General features: G+C 44.8%; 1 protein-coding gene across 4 annotated transcripts in view; it reads left to right on the forward strand.

Annotated features, from left to right (window-relative positions):
• The window catches only part of RIMS3 (regulating synaptic membrane exocytosis 3), a 58,144-nt gene extending 40,172 nt beyond the window's left edge, over positions 1-17,972 (forward strand). For 3 of the 4 annotated variants that reach the window (XM_083511670.1, XM_083511671.1, XM_083511669.1), the window contains exons 3-7: positions 6,800-6,941; positions 8,005-8,117; positions 11,125-11,226; positions 12,043-12,182; positions 14,840-17,972. In XM_083511670.1, the coding sequence (XP_083367796.1) occupies positions 6,800-6,941; positions 8,005-8,117; positions 11,125-11,226; positions 12,043-12,182; positions 14,840-15,052 (710 nt within the window). In that variant the 3' untranslated portion in view covers positions 15,053-17,972. Of the gene's footprint in view, positions 1-6,799; positions 6,942-8,004; positions 8,118-11,124; positions 11,227-12,042; positions 12,209-14,839 lie in introns of all 4 variants that reach the window. The other variant, XM_083511672.1, reaches the window with a different exon arrangement.
• Positions 17,973-19,068: the final 1,096 nt, after the last annotated feature.

Raw genomic sequence — 19,068 nt, forward strand, 5'->3', positions numbered from 1 at the left:
CAATCTAGCTGCAGTTCCATCTCAGGACCAGCAGCACTGGTGGACCAGGTGCTCCTAGTTTGAGCCTTACAGTTTTTGCCCCCTCCCCCGTGGCTTAATCACTTGCTTGAGCAGGATCCTAACTTAGGTTTGAGGAGCTGAGAGCATCATACTAGGAAGGGGGTCCTGTCCAGGCACTGATTGTGTCGTTTGGTTTCCTCAGAACACTCACTGGAGATTTCTTGGCATTTGGGGTGTTTAAGCCTCACTCCTGCATGTCTTGGTCTGGATTTTGTGGGTGTATCTGTGGGGTTGATTTCTTGATCTACAGTAGGAATGGGGTACCTGTATACTCTTGGGCTCTAACTCTTACCATCCCCATCTAGCATGGCCAATAGTTGGGAATGATGGGAGTTGTAGTTCAGCAACATTTGCAGGTTTGCAGATATCCCATCCCTGATCTAGGGAGACTTGGCATGCCAACATTCCTGGGGATGGTTCAGCTCCCCACTGCTGGCATTCCTTCCGCTGGTGAGCAACTCCGGGAGGGAGGGAGGTGAAATCATGAGCAGCTGGTAGTCAGGCCATGCTCTGTGGGGATGAATCACAGTCAACAGGACCAGAGGAACTGCCATGTCAGATCAGGCCACTGGCCCGTCTCATTTCCCTTCCCATGACAGGCTTACGCTTCAGAAGAAACAAAGCAGCCGGCCTCCACGTTCTGCTCCTTCCTCCCACAATGCTGTTTGCCGTGGTACTGGATGTGTGTGGGTGGTGGACTCCAGCAGATTCTCTCCTGACCTTTAAATCAGTTGACTTATGTCCTGCAATGGTCTAGTTTAAATTCTCCCAGAAATGCCTCCTGAGTGACTGTAAACCAAATTGTCTGGTAACCGTGAATGAGAGAGATGTATAAAGATGGGAATGAGGGGGCTCTCCAGTCTGGCGCAAAGGTTCACAGATGCTTGTTATTAACACAATAAGTTATTCTGTTGTACAAAAGGAATCCTTTTCTCTAGGTTTCTAAATAGTTAAGTATTTGATGGAGAACAACAGGCTTTTCATAATGGGCATTTTGTACTGCTCCTTGACTAAAGAGACACATTAGAAAGTATCCTAGAATTAAAGAACCATAGAATTGCAAAGTTGGAAGGGATCCTGAGGGTCATCTAGCCCAACTCTCTGTTGTGCAGAAATCTCGACTAAAGCATCCAAGACAGATGGCCATCCAACCTTTGCCTAAAACCTCCAAGGAAGGAGAGTTCACCACCATCTTAGGGAATCCGTTCCACTGTCAAACAGTTCTTACCACCAGAAAGTTCTTCCTGATGTTTAACCATACCCAACTCCCTCTACCATTCCTCATAAGGTTTAGTTTCCAGATCCTTGATCATCTTAGTCACCCTTCTCTCCACACATTCCAGACTGTCAACATCCTTCTTGAATCGTGGCAGCCAGAACTGGACACAGGACTCCAGGTGTGGTCCGACCAAGGCAGAATAGAGTGGTATTATCTGAACACGATACTTCTCTTGATGCAGCCAAGAATAGCAATAGCTTTTTTTGCTGCTGCATCACACATTTTGAGTGATGCAAGATAGCTAGGGGAACTAAGGTCAGCTTTGATTAGCAGAGGCTAACACTTTCCTTCCCCAACCTGGAACCCTCCAGATGTTTTGGGCTACAATTTCCTTCAACCTAAGCCAGCACAGTCAGTGGTCATGGATTATTGGAGTAATTGTCCAAACATCTGTAGGTTGGGGGTGGCTGGTTGCCATATAAGAACAGATCTGTGTAAAATTTGCATATGCAAATTATTTATATAGTTGAAAATTTAGGACCAATATAATTTAAATGGAAATCCAGTGCACTGCCCCATAGTGGGGAAGGCTGTGACCTGGGGGCATGGTGTGCTTGCTGGCAATGCACTAACAGTTGATGCACAGTTTCAAGGTTCCTTCTCTCCTGTCTCAGGTTCTTTATCTTGAAACAGGACACTTTCAAATAGAGGACTGTCCTCTTTAGTGCAAGACATATGGTCACCCTAAGCCCAGCTCTGGTTCCACTTTGTCCTTTCTTCCAGGCCTGCTCCTCCCATAATGGCCTGGCGGTATGATTTATGCCAGACTCTCCCTGGGGAACAGCCTGCTGAAGGATGCTGGCACAGACAGATTAGTATTAGTGAGCAAAAGAGAGAGCATAAGCCTGCTCTGGGAGGAAGGAAGGTACTGGGGAGGGGGTTGACAAGGAGAGGAAGGGTTGTCATGGCAACTCTGTGAATGATTGTGTGAAGTGCTGATTAGGACAGAAATTAGGGAGCCAAAAGGAGCCTGGATAGTCTTGCTCAGTGGTGCACACAACTTCTTTTGCTTCTGTTCTGAAAATTATCCTTATCTACACCAGTCTCCTTCATTCCCTCTCTAGGGGAGGCTGTGCTCCTGCATCTGTAAGAGAAATTTAGCAGCTTTGCTTTGCTGTCCAACTGCCCACACCTCAGTCTGTGGCAGCATGGCCATGAGTCAACACCAGCTGGCTTCTGAATCACACCTGCCTTGGTGTGAGGCAGTCATGTGGATGGCCCCTACATCAGACAACACAGCACCCAAGCCTTAGAGCCTAAGGTTACCCAGATGCAAACTGGAAAGCCCTGCTTGCCTTCTATTTGTTGGTCGGCTTGTTTTAGTAATTACATTTGCATCCCGCCCTTCCTTCTATGAGAGCCCAGGGTGGCAAACACGAAAGTGGTGAAATAAAAACAATTTTAAAAATGTAAAACAGTCACATACCCTCATAGCTAACAATTTTGAGGTTGCCAGAAATAGTCTTTCAGCTAAAAGATGTCTGGGAAAGCAGAAACATATTAAAATTCCAACTGAAAGCCAAGAATGAGGGAAAGAAACACCTTACCAAAGAGCATTCTACAAAGAGCTGCTACCAAGAAGGCCCTGTAATGGGTCAGTGCCAACTGGGCAGCACCCTGTGGCAGCAGCTCCAGCAGGGCCAGGGAGAACAAACCTTTATCAGTCCAAGGTTCCCTGATTTGCAACCTCCAAGGAGCCATGTGCAGGTGGTGGGCAGGGCCAGAGGAAGAAATGGTCAAAGAAACAGTGAGGAGTGTACAAAGAGTTATATTCCAGCTAAGCAAAAGTCACCAAGGTCTACAAACACTAGGGCTGCCAGCCCTATACTGAAGAGCAAAAAGAGGACAGCTCAAGTTGCTGCCAGCCCAAGCTGGGAAAAGAGGTGTGGGGGCTACCACACCACTTGCCTCTTTCCCTGACTTGGGCTAGCAGTGGCTGCAGCATGCAGAGCAGCCTGAGCACAAGCCACCCAAGCCCATTCCCCCTTCCAACACTCAGACATTGCATTTAAAATGTAAACATCCACCTGGATAGGCATATTTGCACCCCAAAAAAGGACATGTTCGGGTTTTGCCGTACGTATGGCAACCCTAACAAATGCATCATTCAGGCAAATGAGAAGCATCATCATCATCATGTTCAAGGACATTCTAGCCAGCCAAAAACACTCAAGGAAGGCCAGTGCTGTAAGCAGGGCCAGTGAAGTGTGTGGCCTGGGGAGGGAAATGAGAGTTAGTTAGGGAGGATTAGAGGGTTGCATTTGGCCCCCAGGCTTCAGGTTCCCCACTCCTGATCTAGACCAAATTGCTATCTCTGCTAGGTAGGATTGAATAGAATTTTAGTCAAAAACATATGGAAGACACCAGGGTGGAGAAGGTTAGATGCCGCCTTGCCACCAAAGATCTAGAGGAGGGAGACGTATTTTCAGTAAGATGGCCTCACCTTCCTCTTTGTTTGGCTCCGAGACACACAGAAGTGCCTGAGTTTAGAGCTGGAAGGGTTTAAAAATAGCTCTTTTATTTTGGATTCTCCAGAGGCCTGGCAGGAGGCTTGTCCGCGTGAGGCTTCATTGCGCAATCTGTGACAGCCTCAACGAGTTGCTCTTGAGCCCCCAAATATTGTGAGTGGTGCTGGTTGCTCAGTGAGGAGGAGGCTGCTAATGAGTGGAAAGAAGTACAATCTCTCACACAGAGTCAAGCCTTTTCGATAGGGCTGGGCAAGTTTTCTTAGGCTCAGTTCTGAATTGAGTCACATAAAATGAGCTGATTTGGGATTTCTTTGGACTGATCTTGAATAGCTTGGGTCTGTTCTGGAGACTAGGACGTGGGTGGTGCTGTGGGTTAAACCACAGAGTCTAGGACTTGCCGATCAGAAGGTCGGCGGTTCAAATCCCCGTGACGGGGTGAGCTCCCATTTCTCAGTCCCTGTTCCTGCCAACCTAGCAGTTCGAAAACACGTCAAAGTGCAAGTAGATAAATAGGTACTGCTCCGGCAGGAAGGTAAACAGTGTTTCTGTATGCTGCTCTGGTTCACCAGAAGCGGCTTAGTCATGCTGGCCACATGACCTGAAAGCCGGCTCCCTCGGCCAATAAAGTGAGATGAGCCCCACAACCCCAGAGTTGTCCGCAACTGGACCTAATGGTTAGGGGTCCCTTTACCCTTTATTCTGGAGACTCCCAAGTTTTGTCACATTCCTGATGATATCATTGCAGACATGACCAGCTCTGGAGACCTTTTCTCCTCCACCACCCAAATCTATGGCTATATCTGTGTGGCACAGCACACGCTTTGCTCGCAGAAAGTCCTGGGCTCAGTCCCCAGCATCCCTAGGGTGGGCTGAGAAAAATGCTTTCTGAAACCCTGGAGAGCCACTGACACTCAGCATAGACAACACCAAGCAAGATGGCTTATTGGTCGTGCTTACTATAAGGCTTTAGGTTCCTTTGCAACCCCTCTCTTTCCATTGCCCCTGTTTCTCAGAAATGATATGGGGTGCTGCTCTGGCAGTGGCACCACTGTGGGTACAAAGGGCTCCTGGATCCTGTGTAGTCTTTAGTAGCCTTATCCTCCATGAATTTGTTTAATACTTTTATGCAATCGTAATACAAGTTGTTGGCCATCACTACATCCTGTGGGAGAGAACTGCACGGTTTAACTATGTGCTGTAAGAAGAAGAAAATATACCTCTTTGCCTGTCCTGAATCTTCCAATGCTCAGCTTTCTTGCATGGCCCCAGCTGAGTTCTAGCATAATGAGACTGTGCACATGCAGGATCTTGTTTTTCATTCTGAGCCAGCAAAGAATTTGGAGGACAAATGCAGCTCACTTCATCATACATCCAAGCATTTTGAGCTTGCTCCAGAGGGCAATGTTAAGTATTTCATCACTGAAAGATCAACTAAGCACATTAAAGGCCTTTTGAACATTTTTTTAAAATAAAAAATATTGGTTGTGAATAATTTATCAAAGGGCCAGGGACTGGCAATGCAGGGATCAGAAATCTGTTGTAGGGAGTGCGCAGTGTGAATCTGCTTTGCTCTCATCTGCTTTCAAGTATTTGCAAGCGATGCCACCCTTGATTCTCCCCTTCCAGAGCCTGGGGGTCTGCAAGTCAGGGACTGTTTCTAAGTGGTTAATCTTGTCCGCTCTACTGTCCCTATCTGAGGGAAAGGTCAGTTGTAAAGGGCAGGTAAACAGCATAGCTGAAGCACAAAGCGGAGTCTTGCTTTGGTGAGCCATCAGGAGGGGAAATTCACTCTCTTGTAACTCTCTGAGAATTACAGCTTGGCCACAGGGGATGGGGGTGGGGGACACACTAATGGAGACAGATTTGCTCCCCCAGGTTAATTGCTGTGGATTCTGAGGTTGGTTAGCCATCTGATTTCAGTTGTGGTTGTGCAGTAGAGTTATCAACTTTTTTGTTTTAACTTAGGACATAGTGCCACATTTTGGAAATTCTCCCCAGACGTCAATTCTGCCTTTGAAATCCCGGTAATGTCCGGACATATGGCAGCCCTGTTTTAACTACAGCCCACCCTTGTACATTTAGCAGTAGATGAATTGGAGGTGTTTCTATCCCCGTTCTGAAAAGCATCACTTGCTAACACCTAAAGCACAAGCACAGAGCAGGTGCTCCTCTCTCCCCACTATGGTGGTGCAGAACATGAACTGTGAACCAGGAAATCCCTGAGTGAATATTAACCTCAGCAATGAATTCACTTGCTAGCCTTAGGCATGATATTGTCCCACACTTGTGTAACTAGCCTCTCACCCACCAAGATGAAGGCAGCCCACTGGGGGAATCAACATTTTTGCTCCCTCCTTGGGACACCACAGACCATGGAGTTGTGAGCGAGTTGTGCTGGTGGGCTGTGTATAACTTGGTGGTCACCGATTCTGCAAACCTGCCCCATTTTCTCAGCCTTAGTTTACCATGCCTCAGTCTGCAACATGGGATGGGGGATACGATCATGTTAAAATATAAACAGATTGTCAAAATCTGTATATAAACTGACATGTGATGGAAAAGGAAATGTCTAACTTAGTGTGTTAGACATTCTGTTACAGTATGGAAAACTATACTATAACACATATTCATTTTATACCAGTTTAGTGGTTACCCCCAGATAATTCTGGGAGTTGTCATTTGATGAGAATTCTTTGTTGTTTAGCTTCCCCCACCAGACTTTCCCTGTCGGGGGGGGGGGGTTGGTTAATAAGCATGAACTATGTTTAAGTCTGTAGTGGATGTTAATGGTGTTGTAATTTTCAAATGGAAAGGCGGGGTATAAATGTTTAATTAATAAATAACATTGTGGCATAGATGCATGCAAAGAGCAATCCTCAATAATTTGATGGACCTTAAGGTGTCTTGAAACCAATAATAACCCAACCATGGGCACTTTTTAAGTCTCTGAAATCAACCCCCCCCCCCAAGTATAATGATTTCTTTCTTTCAGATGGTGGGCCAAAAAAGCTTCGTAGTAACATCCGCAGGAGTACGGAGACTGGCATTGCTGTGGAGATGAGGAACAGGATCACCCGGCAAGGCAGTCGGGAGTCAACTGATGGAAGCACCAATAGTAACAGCTCCGATGGCACGTAAGGCCCAGTGGCAGTGAAGGCCACTTTTCTATATAGGGCAGATGTCCCACATCTTTTTGTAAATGGCTTTCAGGTTTTACAATCAAGCGGTATATAAATTTTATGAAATAAACATAAATAAACATAAGCACAGGAGAGACAGATTACACAGTCGTCCCCCAGTGGCTTGGTTTTTTCTTTTAGTGATCTGCTGTTGGCGGCTCATAAATGGGAAAAAGGCACAAGAGGAACAGGAAGCATGATGCCCTGGCGCTTCCTGTTCCCTCACTCCTCTGCATTATCAAAAACACATTCCTCAACAGAGGCTTCTGCAAGAAAAGTGAATGGAACATGAGATAGTTGGCCTGTCTTTTCCCGCTTTGCTTCACCATCACGTCTGAAACCATCCTGTGGCACGAGGAATGAATGAATGAAGGGGCAAATGAAGAAGGGAATCACATGCCTTACCCTGCCAGGCTTTATCTGAAGGCAGGGGGGTGCATTTCTTCTGAGGGAGATATGAACATACTCTGTCCTCACCCAGGAGACCCCCTTGTTCCTCATGGAAAAGATGTGCATTTTCCAGACCTAGTGTTAAAGGTTGACATGATTGAGGGCCCATACCCATTGACAAGAGCCCTCTTAGCCAGCTCCTCCTCTTTCCCATCACAACCTGCTTGTTCGCCCAACTCCCAGGCAGGATGAGCAGGTAAAGAACCATGGTGGGGAGATGGAAGCAGAATTGCTGCCACGGCCTGCTTGGCTCTGTCTGTCAACCAGTCAGGTGGTAGCACTGATGAGGCAGGGGAGCAGTCGCTGCTGGCAACAGAGGTAGTGAGGGGAGTAAGTCTGCTGAGGGAGGGGGTCCCACTGATGGCATCTTGCCCAAGGGTCTGCCAAAACCTGGGGCTGGCACTGCATCTTTTCCATTAGACAAAGGGATGCGGGGATAATAGTGAATCTTGTTTCTGCATTTTCTCTCTTTTCACCTCTCAAATGTCCAGTGTAGCACCTGCTCACTGTATTTCCACACTGCCATTTCTCTCCACTCAGTCCCTAACTCTGTTGTCCTTTCCTTCAGGTTTATTTTCCCCACAACTAGGCTGGGAGCTGAAAGCCAGTTCAGCGACTTCCTAGATGGGCTGGGGCCAGCACAAATCGTAGGACGGCAGACACTTGCTACTCCGCCAATGGGTGAGCAAACCAGTTCTAGGCACTCAGTGCTACAAGGTCACCTGAACACCCACCTAATTTGGATTTTGGGCAGTTAACATGCTATCAAAGTCATCTTTTGTTGAACAGGCATGGCACAGGGGTGGATTCCTGCTGAGCTCTTCTCAGACTGACCAGAATGGTGCTGTTCCTCTGGCCCATTGTTGAGTTTTGATGTGGGAATCAGAGGTTCAAATCCTCGCAGAGCTCTGAAGCTCTCCAGATGGCTTAAACAGGGGTGGCAAATGCTTGGCCTGTCTGATGTTGCTGGTCTCCAGCTCCCACCAGCAACATGGCTGACGGGGATGATAGGAGTTGTAGTCCAGCAACAACTGGAGGGTCACAAGCCCCCACCACTGCTTTAAGTGGTTCTTATTAGAAACAATCAAAGAAGGCCAGGAAAGTGTGCCAAAAAAGAGCCACAAATCCCCTTTTCGTCATTGTTAAGAGGGGATCTGTGATCACCTTGTGTTGATAACCTTGCTATTATGAGGTATAACAAAATTCTCTATAAATACACCTGTTGTTTTGCAGTTCAGGTGTGAACCTTGAACCTTTTCACTCCAGCACTTAATTTTGAAAATGAAGGATTTCTGGGAGATTCAACCACCCCTGCTTGAAAGCCTGCCTTTTAAAATTCCTCTCGTCTTTTTATATGAGACTAGGATGAGGTTGTTAAGCAGTGAGGAAAAGTCTATCTGCACATGTTCAGAGGTACTTCTACATCCTTTTTTCTCATGCTCCAAGCCTGAGCTCTGGCACAGAACAAGGACCACTTCTCCAATTACTGTTCTGTTCAAGATCCTGTTCTCACTTCCTATCAGCTCCATGTACCTCTGTTACAAAAATTCCTTTGAGCATAAAGTTCAAGATAAAGCAACTGTGAAAATGCACTGTTGGCACAACAGTCTTTTTCTTATAAGGAGGGCTCATTTTGTTTTTCTGTTTCTTGTGCTGCTATTATCTTTTTTATTTTCCTTCTGTGCTGCTTTATTTTATTTTATTTCAATTTGCCTTTTCAGCCTGAAAACGGTGCCCTCTAGTGGTAAGATCTGAGATAACAGATGGCTCATTCTTCTCTTCTACAAATACGACATATCATAAAGGAGTCGTCTCTCCTTTTGCTCTCCTAGCAATGGAGAACCCAGTTTCTTTTTTGCCCTCTGCTGGTTAAAAACAGGAATGATGGGCATAGACAACTATCCTAGGGCTGTATTCACATGAACAGGCGAGACAATTTTGCTTTGTGCTGTTCACACATTACATGTGGGATAAGCAAGGCTTTTTTCAGCCGAAACTGGCCGGAACTCAGTTCCAGCTCCTCTCAGGTGGGCGCCATTGTTGTTATAAGAGAAGAAGGGAGGTGTTCATGGTGAGTTCTGGCACCTCTTTTTCTAGAGAAATGGCACTGGGTGCAGTGGTACCTCTGGTTACTTACTTAATTTGTTCCAGAGGTCCGTTCTTAACCTGAAACTGTTCTTAAACTGAAGCACCACTTTAGCTAATGGGGCCTCCTGCTGCTGCTGCTGCTGCGCCACCACTGCATGATTTCTGTTCTCATCCTGAAGCAAAGTTCTTAACCCCAGGTACTATTTCTGGGTTAGCGGAGTCTGTAACCTGAAGCGTGTGTAACCTGAGGTACCACTGTATAAATGTGCAGGCTGTGCTTTTAGCTCCACCCTTGATGTCACATTTGGTTTCCCCACCCCCCTGCTTGTGAGTAAGGGCTCTGCGTAATCATAATACCAGCACAATCAGATGTCCTGATGTGAAGAGCCCCCACTCATTAGCAGTTGCTCATACATTGAACTTCCTCCTTGCAGAACTGAGGCCCACATGTGGTGGATGGGGCAGGGAGATTCAATGTTGGGGCAGCGTTAAATGCATGGCCCTGCTTTTCTACACATGTATTCCCTGTACACAAGTCATGTGTGAATAGGGCTACAGTCTCAGCATAAGGGCAGGACAAGACCATGCAGTTCTGTGAATACAGCACTGAATTGTCCTCTTTGGTGCTTTCTGAAGAGGATCATAGCTCAGTTGTAGAGCATCTGCTTTACATGCAGAAGGTCCCAGGTTCAGTTCCTATCGCCTGCAGATAGGACAATGGGAGACCCTGGACAGCCTCTTCCAGTCAATGTAAAACAGTGGCAAGGAACCTATGGCCCACCAGATGCTGTTGGATTACAAGTCCCATCATCCCTGATCAGTGGCCATGCTGGCTAGGAGGTGGATGGGAGCCCAGCAACCTCTGGAGAGCAACAGCTTCCCCATCAGTGCTGTAAGCAATTCCTGAACTCAAGGAACCAAGGAACTCAGTCAGTAGATGCCAGATTACTAGGTTCCTAAGCTGTCCAGCCTGTTCAAAAGCATCCTGGCAAGGGAATGCATCCTGGTAAACCCTTTTGGTAAACGCTTTGCACTGATGGGGAAAAATGTTTTCATCTGGTGAACCCTGCTTCCATTTTATATTGTTTTGTTTCAATATTGTTGTTTTATTATAGGATTCTGATGTGTCCGGATTTTTGAAAAACCCCCCCCCTTTAGCAGTGTTGGCTGGTATTCATTGGGACTGGTAGGGCAGAAGGCGGGCGGGCAGGGGGCAACCGTAGCTGGAGCCAGAGCCAATGACAGGGAAAGCCAGCTAATTCTGGTTTCGTTCCCATCCTCCTGCCTGATGAGTTCTAAAAAGGCAAAACTGAGATGGAGGAGGAGGAAGCGGACAGCCAGGGCCAGCCCCTGGGCTGGTTTTGAGTAAGAGGCATGCAGGGTAGGAGCAGGCTGAGGTTGGTGGGACAGCGCCCCATTTGCCTTTAGAGACCACCCTCCACTGCTCTTTAATCTGTATCCAATCCATGGTGTTACAGTATTCCAAATGTGGATATGCTACAGAAATGTCAAGGTGGCATAAAGCAAGTCGCAGAGATGATACATGACCGGCACAGGACTGTGAATATGTTCCCATGTTGACTTTTCTGACTTCTTCTAGGTGATGTCCACATTGGAATGATTGACAGGAATGGACAGTTGGAGGTAGAAGTAATAGAGGCCCGGGGACTCAGTCCAAAGCTAGGATCCAAGTCCGTTCCCGGTGAGTAGCCACATCAGAGAAGGCCGTATGGATAGAAAATATCACGTATGACAACCGGCATGGAGCAATTGGATGTGGTTTGGGGAAAACAGATTAGTGGACTCAATTTGGTCCATGGACTAGAGGTATCCCATGGAGGAGTTAATTGAGTTGTTTCTAGCTGTTTACTTGTTTCAAAGTGCTAAACCTAGTCATTATACATCCTCCTGCCTCCTTTAGAAGTAGAAAGAATATGTAAAATGGGGTTCATGTTTGTAGAGAGGCAACTGGGAATTAATATATTCAGGTCTTCCTTTTGAGGAAAAAGTACAGGGAAGACTAGGTCTTTTCCAGTAACTCCTTCCTCACTTAGTTTTTCCTTCCAAGAGTTTTACCATCATTAGTCTCACTAGGACACCCAATTCCCTCTAACGTATTTTTTTAACTCTGAACACACAGATTATATAGTCTGACTTAGTAAGAGTGCTAATAAATGCTTAACGTTTAATTAATTCATGAGATGTTTTCATAAAGTGCTATTTGATTATACCTTTGTTGCCTAAATATCTGGCAGGTCCTTTTTAATCCTGCCTCAGCTTCTACCTTTTTCTTTACCAGAAGGCGACATTTTCTCTGAGTTTCCCTGCCACAGGATAATTTTGTTTAACCATAAGGACAAATGAAAGTGCCTTAATGTAAGAATAAAGTCTCCCCTCAAGCCCTATCCCCCAGAGACCTTAAAAGTGTTTCATCTGCTAGACTGCCTCAAAAACCAGCCCCAAGACATAGCTGCTGTTATAACAGGCCATTCATGTTTCTTTCTCTCTGCCAATGCAGCCACCTACATCAAGGTTTATCTGCTAGAAAATGGTGCTTGCTTGGCCAAGAAGAAAACAAAGACTGCCAAAAAGACCTGTGACCCGCTCTACCAGCAGGCCCTACTCTTCGACGAGGGCCCTCAGGGAAAAGTGCTACAGGTGATTGCTTTCCTCCTCTTTAAAGGGTAAGAGGATCACTACCGCAGCTCATCTTCCCTCGGACAGAATATGTCCTGGTGGTACATGAGGGAAATAATATTCTAGAAGCTTTTATAGGAGGGCAGCCCATTGGGGCAAAGTGAAAGTTTCTGCTGAGGTAAAATGCCCTGATTATGGGAAGGGGGCCAGTAGGTCTGTGTGGGCGTGTGGGAAGCAATAAAAAAGCCAGGGTGGTGTAGTGGGTAGAATATTGGACTAGGACCTGGGAGACCAGGGTTCAAATCCCCACTCAGCCATGGCGCTCACTGGGGCCAGACCTTGGGATAGTCACTGCTTCACAGGGGGGTTGTGGGGATTGAATGAGGAGCAGGGAGAAGTGTGTACGCTAAAACCACAAGACAAAGGATTTGCTTCTGCAAAGCCCCAGTTTTAGATGAGAGAGAAAATACATAAGGCATGTTCAAAAATACATACAGTAAGGCATGTTCAGGCATTCACAAATGCTGAAAGTGAATGAGCATTTCCTCAGTCCCTTATCTTTCCCAGAGGTCTGCTTTCTCAGGGTCCCCAATGCAAGTGGAAGCTCCTTACAGATCTTCCCCACACAACAGGGGAACTGACAGCCGCTGTTCAGGGTTTCAGGGAAGGAACATTTCCAGCTCTACCTGGAGAAGTTGGGGATTGAGCCTGGAACCTTCTTGGTTGCAAGGTAGATGCTCTACCATTGAACTACAGTCCTTCTTGCATAAAGCAGCCCTTCGGTTGACTCTGTAGGGAGGGATTAAAAGGGATATAGTTTATGAATGTCAGCAAGTTAAAGGCAATGGAGCTCAGGATTGCTGGCTGTATACAAATTATTATTATTATTATTATTATTATTATTATTATTTAGCCATGCATGTACTATTCTATTTCCTGCTTTCCTGTGTGTACAAATGTCCAGAATCTAGTTCAGATATAAAGAAATTAGAGGTGTCATTTTAGATTTCATATGGGGCCAAGGAGCTGGTGTTAAAAGCCTGCTCTTCAATATATTCAAAATAGATTGCAGACGGAAAAGGAAAGGAATGTAGCATTAATGGCTCATTCATACCTTTCGCCCCTGTGCTTTCTAGGCACAGGTGGCACAGGCTGTGCTTTAAAGTGCTGTGTCCTCCTCTTTAAAGCTGAATAAGAACAAACAGAAATTTGTTTTTTTGTGGATTGCTGTTTGCTCTGATTCAGCAGTAAAGAGTGGGCTTTCATGGGGAAAGCACCAGGGCAAAGACAAACCCAACAGCAACAACGCTTGGACATGGTGCTTTAAAGTATACATCTGTGCCTGGAAATGCGGCATAAAAGGAAGTCTAGACAAGCCCAAAGACTATATGCTTGTGGTTACATTTTTATACTTCATAGTTGGCATAGTAATGTTAACCACAAAGGTCAAACAGTTGCACATATATTCCCCATTTTGGAACACAGGGATTTAATTGTTTATTTATGTATAGAATTTACAAGTTTACCTTTTGATGGGAACATCCTCAAGGTTGGCTAGCAGCTTACAAAAACCAGTACAAAAAAAAAAGAAAATATAGTTGGTACACATGTCTAATATACTCTCAGTGCATGTCTGCTCATAAATAGGAATTTTTCTTATTTTACCAAATTCAGTAGTAGTAGTAGTAGTAATAATAATAATAATAATAATAATAATAATAATAATAATAAGCTGCCCATCTGACTGGGTTGCCTCAGCCACTCTGGGCAGCTCCCAGCAGAATACTAAAAACCCATTTCTGCAGGAGTGTGTAATTCGTACATTTTTGTGTGCCATTTTCACTAATAAGTGCATTTTATGCATGCTTCCCTTAATATGCACATTTTTTTGGTCACAAAATCTGGAGAAGTGCTAATTTCAAAGGATAGTTATGTTTTGATTTGCATATTATTTCAGGAACTGCAGATTAGGTAGTAACATAACCAAACGTCTCCCTAGTCAGTTCCACTGAACTCATTGGGACTTACTCCCAGGTAAGTCAGTATAGGATTGCACAGATTAAACTGCTTTTGCTGCAATCCCTCTTCATGCTTGCCTAGGAATAAACCCCACTGAATGGTGTGACTCACTTCAGAGTGAAGATGGATAGGACTGTCCTGTGGATTATTTTGTCACTCAGCGGCTGTATTGCATCTCACAGTAAACCAGGGTGAATGGTTTATCACCATGCACAGATCACTCCCACTTTGCTCCGCTAGGGAGAAGGAGCAAAAAACCACAGTCCTTGGCTTAGTATTACATCTGAACCAGGGTTCAAACAAGCCATGATCTGAAGCTAATGTTTGTTCTTGGCTTACCAATCATGGGTTGTTTGGAGCAAAACAAACCACAATCCCTGGTTCAAATGCAATGCTTTTGGGGAAGATATTCATGTTCTCTGTGAAGCACTAATCATGGTTTAGGATGGTGTGTGAATGCACCCAATGTGTAGAACTAGGGAGTTGGCTAGAAACATAGGGGCTCCGAAGGATTAATCATGTGGTCTGAAAAAGCAGAAGGCGGACAGATTCCTTCCCAACTTCTCTAAGTGGTATATCTGGTAGGCATCCTCCTTACTTTTTACTCCCCATAGTGAAGTTCTGCTGGCAGTTCAACTCCTCCTTCTCCTTCATTGTAGGTGATTGTTTGGGGAGATTATGGGCGCATGGACCATAAGTGCTTCATGGGAATGGCCCAGATCGTTCTAGAAGAGCTGGACCTGTCCAGTGTGGTGACCGGTTGGTACAAGCTCTTTCCCACCTCCTCGCTGGCGGACTCCACCATCGGACCCCTTACACGACGTCTCTCCCAGTCCTCTCTAGAGAGTTCAATAAGTCCGTCTTGCCCTTAAGGATGGACTGGGAGAAAAGAAGGAAAGCAAAGGAGGAGACACCCTGCTCTGCCACAAATTTGGTAGCATGGTTTGTAAATATCCCATGTCTTTCCCTCCCATCACCCTTCCTTCTACTTCTTCACAGAGGGAAGACTGCTACCAACGATTTTAGGCGTTCCCTCACTCACCCTGCAGGTATGCGATTATAGGAAGAGATAATTCCAGAATGTGGTGGGGGAGGAATTAAAAGGAGATGGGGGTGGGAGGAAAGGAACATGTGATAAAAGGCAAGTCATGCGGCTGGCTCCCCATTTTCAAGACTGTTGCATCACTTTCAAACAAATTGCCTTTGAAAAGGAGTCACCCATTTCTCACATCTCTAATGCATTTTGGGGGACACATCTCCAACCTGACTCAGTTAATCCCATTGCAAGTAGCATGTTAATTGAATATGTTTCTTTCCTGCTCCATATTGTTTCATTTCCATATCTCTGAAGGAGAAAGTAGAGCTTTTCCCATTTTTGTTTAGAAAAAAAGAAAAAAGAAAGACTGACTGAAATCAAGCACTACTCAGCTTTTTAAAAAGGAATGTAGCATCTTCAGACATTATGTAGCCTGCTATGTGCTCACAAATCTCTCTGCAATATATGGGTAGACAGTTTTCCTCCTGAATTTCTGGGTGCAAGCCTTGGAAATGTTGAGCAAGCAATCAGAGTTTTGTTTGTCTTGCATATAAATGGTGGGAAGACAGGTGATTCTGCCAAAGTTGTGAAGTGGGGGGGGGGGAGCTATAAATGGTGCATTTGACATGACTGTTAAGTTTAAAGCATATTAAGGTTCCTGTTTTGCTTTCTCATCTTAGGAACAATTTAATTTGTTTCTCCTACTCCAACCAAGGCATTAGCCTTTGGGCATAATCCAATCTCTCATCCAAGCCTCACTGGAATTGTGGGGCTTGTGCAAGAGCCCAATAGCGCTGCATTGCTTCAGCTGAGAGATGCACACAAGATAATGCCAGAGATTGGTGTCCTTTGCTGTTTCATCTTTGCATGGTCTTTGCCTTTGCATCTGGGTCCAGTTTGCAACCCAAGAGGCAGGATGTCAAACCGCTGGCATTCAAATAGAAGGTGAAGCTTTCACTGGACAAGGTAGAATATGCCTCTTTGAAACCCTATTGGTGGGCATATCTGAATAGCACATTGTGGTTTTCTCATAAGGGTGAATGTGGTTCTGTCAATCTACTGTTTTGAATTTAAAACGTTCTGGCTGCAATCATAAATGCACTTACTAGGGAGTAAGTCCCCACTGAATTCCCAGTGGGGTTTTACACCTGTGTAAACCTGCATTGGACTGGGTTATTAGTTGTGTATTCATGTGTTTTTAAGTAGCAATCTGGCACCCAAAGCAAGGGCCAGTTCCTGTAGCAAAACTGAGAATTACAGCTTTTAATGAAGGTGCCTACTAAAATTTGATGAAATTACTCAGGGGAGATACTACTGGAAATCATTATTTCTTCTTCATTATTCCTGTGTTTTTTAAGTTTCACACTGATCGTAGTGTAGGAGATCTAAAACAGAAGGATCCCTTGTCACTGCAGAAGCAAACAAGAAGTTTTGGGACAATTTCTGCTTGCCAGGTAGCTTTGGATGTTTCATATTCAATCCAACAGTGCTCAAATTGAGATTTTTAAAGAAATTATTATTAGTGGTAAGGAGCACATTTCACCAAGAAATTTCATAATATAATGCACAAGATAAGATATGGCTTCTTCTGTTGCTCTAGCCAAGCATGAAACAACCAAGTTCTTAAGAAGAGTTAGATTCAGAGAGATAAGAAAACAACAAAGAATCATTTCCACCATTGAAATGAAGTGGATGGCAACCTTTTGCTGATGATGATCTGAAGGGATCCTGTCTCTGCCCTCACAAGGCACAAAGATCTGCACAGTAACCCTCTTTCAGCAACTTTAAACCTTTCTGATCTTTTGGATTTGTAATTTATGTGCTTTCATGTTTAAGGCATCAGATTTACAATTCCAGCAAACCTGCAGCCTTCAGAGAGTTGATGAAATTCCATTGGTCTGGGTGTTCTCCTTGGCCATTTCATGCCTTTGTTCCAGTATTTTGTCCATTGTGGCTCCCCTCGCCCCCCCACCCCACCCCCAGAATAAGCAATATGTTGGTTTGCACCCAAGGTGCTCATTCTCTGGTTAATGTTAGAATGTCTTCAGCGGGGGTGGGGAACTGATGTTCACTGATGTGTTAGTCAAGTCATCTGTATTGATTGCTTTTTGCTATCCTCCTGCTGTACCTGCAGGTGTGGGCACTGCAGAAGATATAGCAAAGCATGAACTACTTTAAGTTATTTTGTCCATCAGCATTTATGACAACCAATGCATCCAACTTTGCTCTTGTAGAAAAGTGAACAGATCTGTTTGGAGGTGGAAAAAACGACTAAATCACCACTTAGGTCATGACATGAAAGTTATTCAATTGGCTGTCCAAGCCACCTACTTTCTTGTGCCAATAGTAGAACTGTGCAACCAAATAGACCTATTTCTTGAAACCAAAAGAGGGCCATAACGAGATTTGCTGCCAAAGGCATCACTGAGCCCACTGTTTGTTTGTGAGCAAAGTAGGAAAGACCATTGAGATAGTGGACTAGTTGACTAGTTCCGCAAGTTACACCAGCTGGAAGAATATTCATGAAGCACCTAATGCCTCTGGGCCAGAATAGGAAGGAACTCTCTTGTAATACATGGCTTAAGTTTTCATAATGGCACCCATGCTCTGGAAAAACAAGAATAAGAGAGCATCACTTCTAAACACATTTCACCAGATATTTATTCAGATGAAACTGGAACATTGTTGCCAGGCTGAAAGCACCAGGCAGCAGACAGAAAGCGGGTCAACGATTCTCCATTCCTCTTGCATCCACATGGTGAAGTTATGACAAATCAGTTTTCCAAGATGGACGCAGTATTCTTGAGCCAGTGCTGATAGGCATGAAAAACCTGACCTGCTTCACATTGCAGTCAGCCACACATTAGTGCAATCATTGGACTGCTATGCTGTACATTAACTCAACCCACAATTACTGCACCAAACATCAAGGTTGGTCTCTGTGGGAGATGTTTCAAGAAGGGTATGAAGACAAGTCACAGGTGCAAACTGGGGCATAGAACCACGCAGTCCACATGTCAGCATATGGGCTTAGGCTTTATCAGTTGGCCCATAACAAACTGTGGTTTCTTACCATGAAGAACCCCAACCCATATTTGTTCAGCAATGTGTGAATTACGATTAGCTCTATATTTTAATGTCTGCTTCCAAACATAAGCGCACTGGCCGGCATCCAAAGAAAAAAGCAATTAGTTTCATGCATGCATTCAAAGACCTTAAAAAACACACAACACATTTAAAACTTTTTTCTAATGGCTCATCTTTGTAGGCAAGGGGTTGCATCCATAGACAGAAAATATAAAGGTTCAAATGGTATTTGAAAAAAAAAACAACATTCCAGATTCTCTTGCACTAAGCAATTTTCTAGGGGACACACAACCCATTCTCGTGGCAGTAATACTGTAGGAAAGAAAGCTGCTGCAAACTAAGGGCAATGGGTTCATAGGAGCTCCTTTCATTGGAAACCAAGCTACCAAGAAGCAGCTACTCTGCATTCCCAATCTTATTCCACTAATAAATGGGACTTTGAGCAGTTTCCCCAGCACATCCTGAAGGACAGTTGGGTTGTAGGGTGAAAGTATATCTGATGAATGAATAATTTGGTATTTATTTCCCCCATACATTAATCCAGGTTACAGGAAATGCATGAAGGTGGAAGTAAAATTGGGATCTATGGTTAAAACAAAGGCAGAGGGGGGCGACTCATTTGGAATATTTCCTCTGGGAGTGGATATGGTGAACAGCAACAGTCTTGGCCTTGTGCTGTTAATTAATAGCACAAGACTAGCTGCTCCAGTTAACTGCTAGTTATTGGTTGTATACCTCATTATTTTAATTACTAATATGTTGTGA

This window comes from Podarcis liolepis (assembly GCF_965112155.1).
Source record: "Podarcis liolepis genome assembly, chromosome: 7".
Taxonomy (NCBI): domain Eukaryota; kingdom Metazoa; phylum Chordata; class Lepidosauria; order Squamata; family Lacertidae; genus Podarcis; species Podarcis liolepis.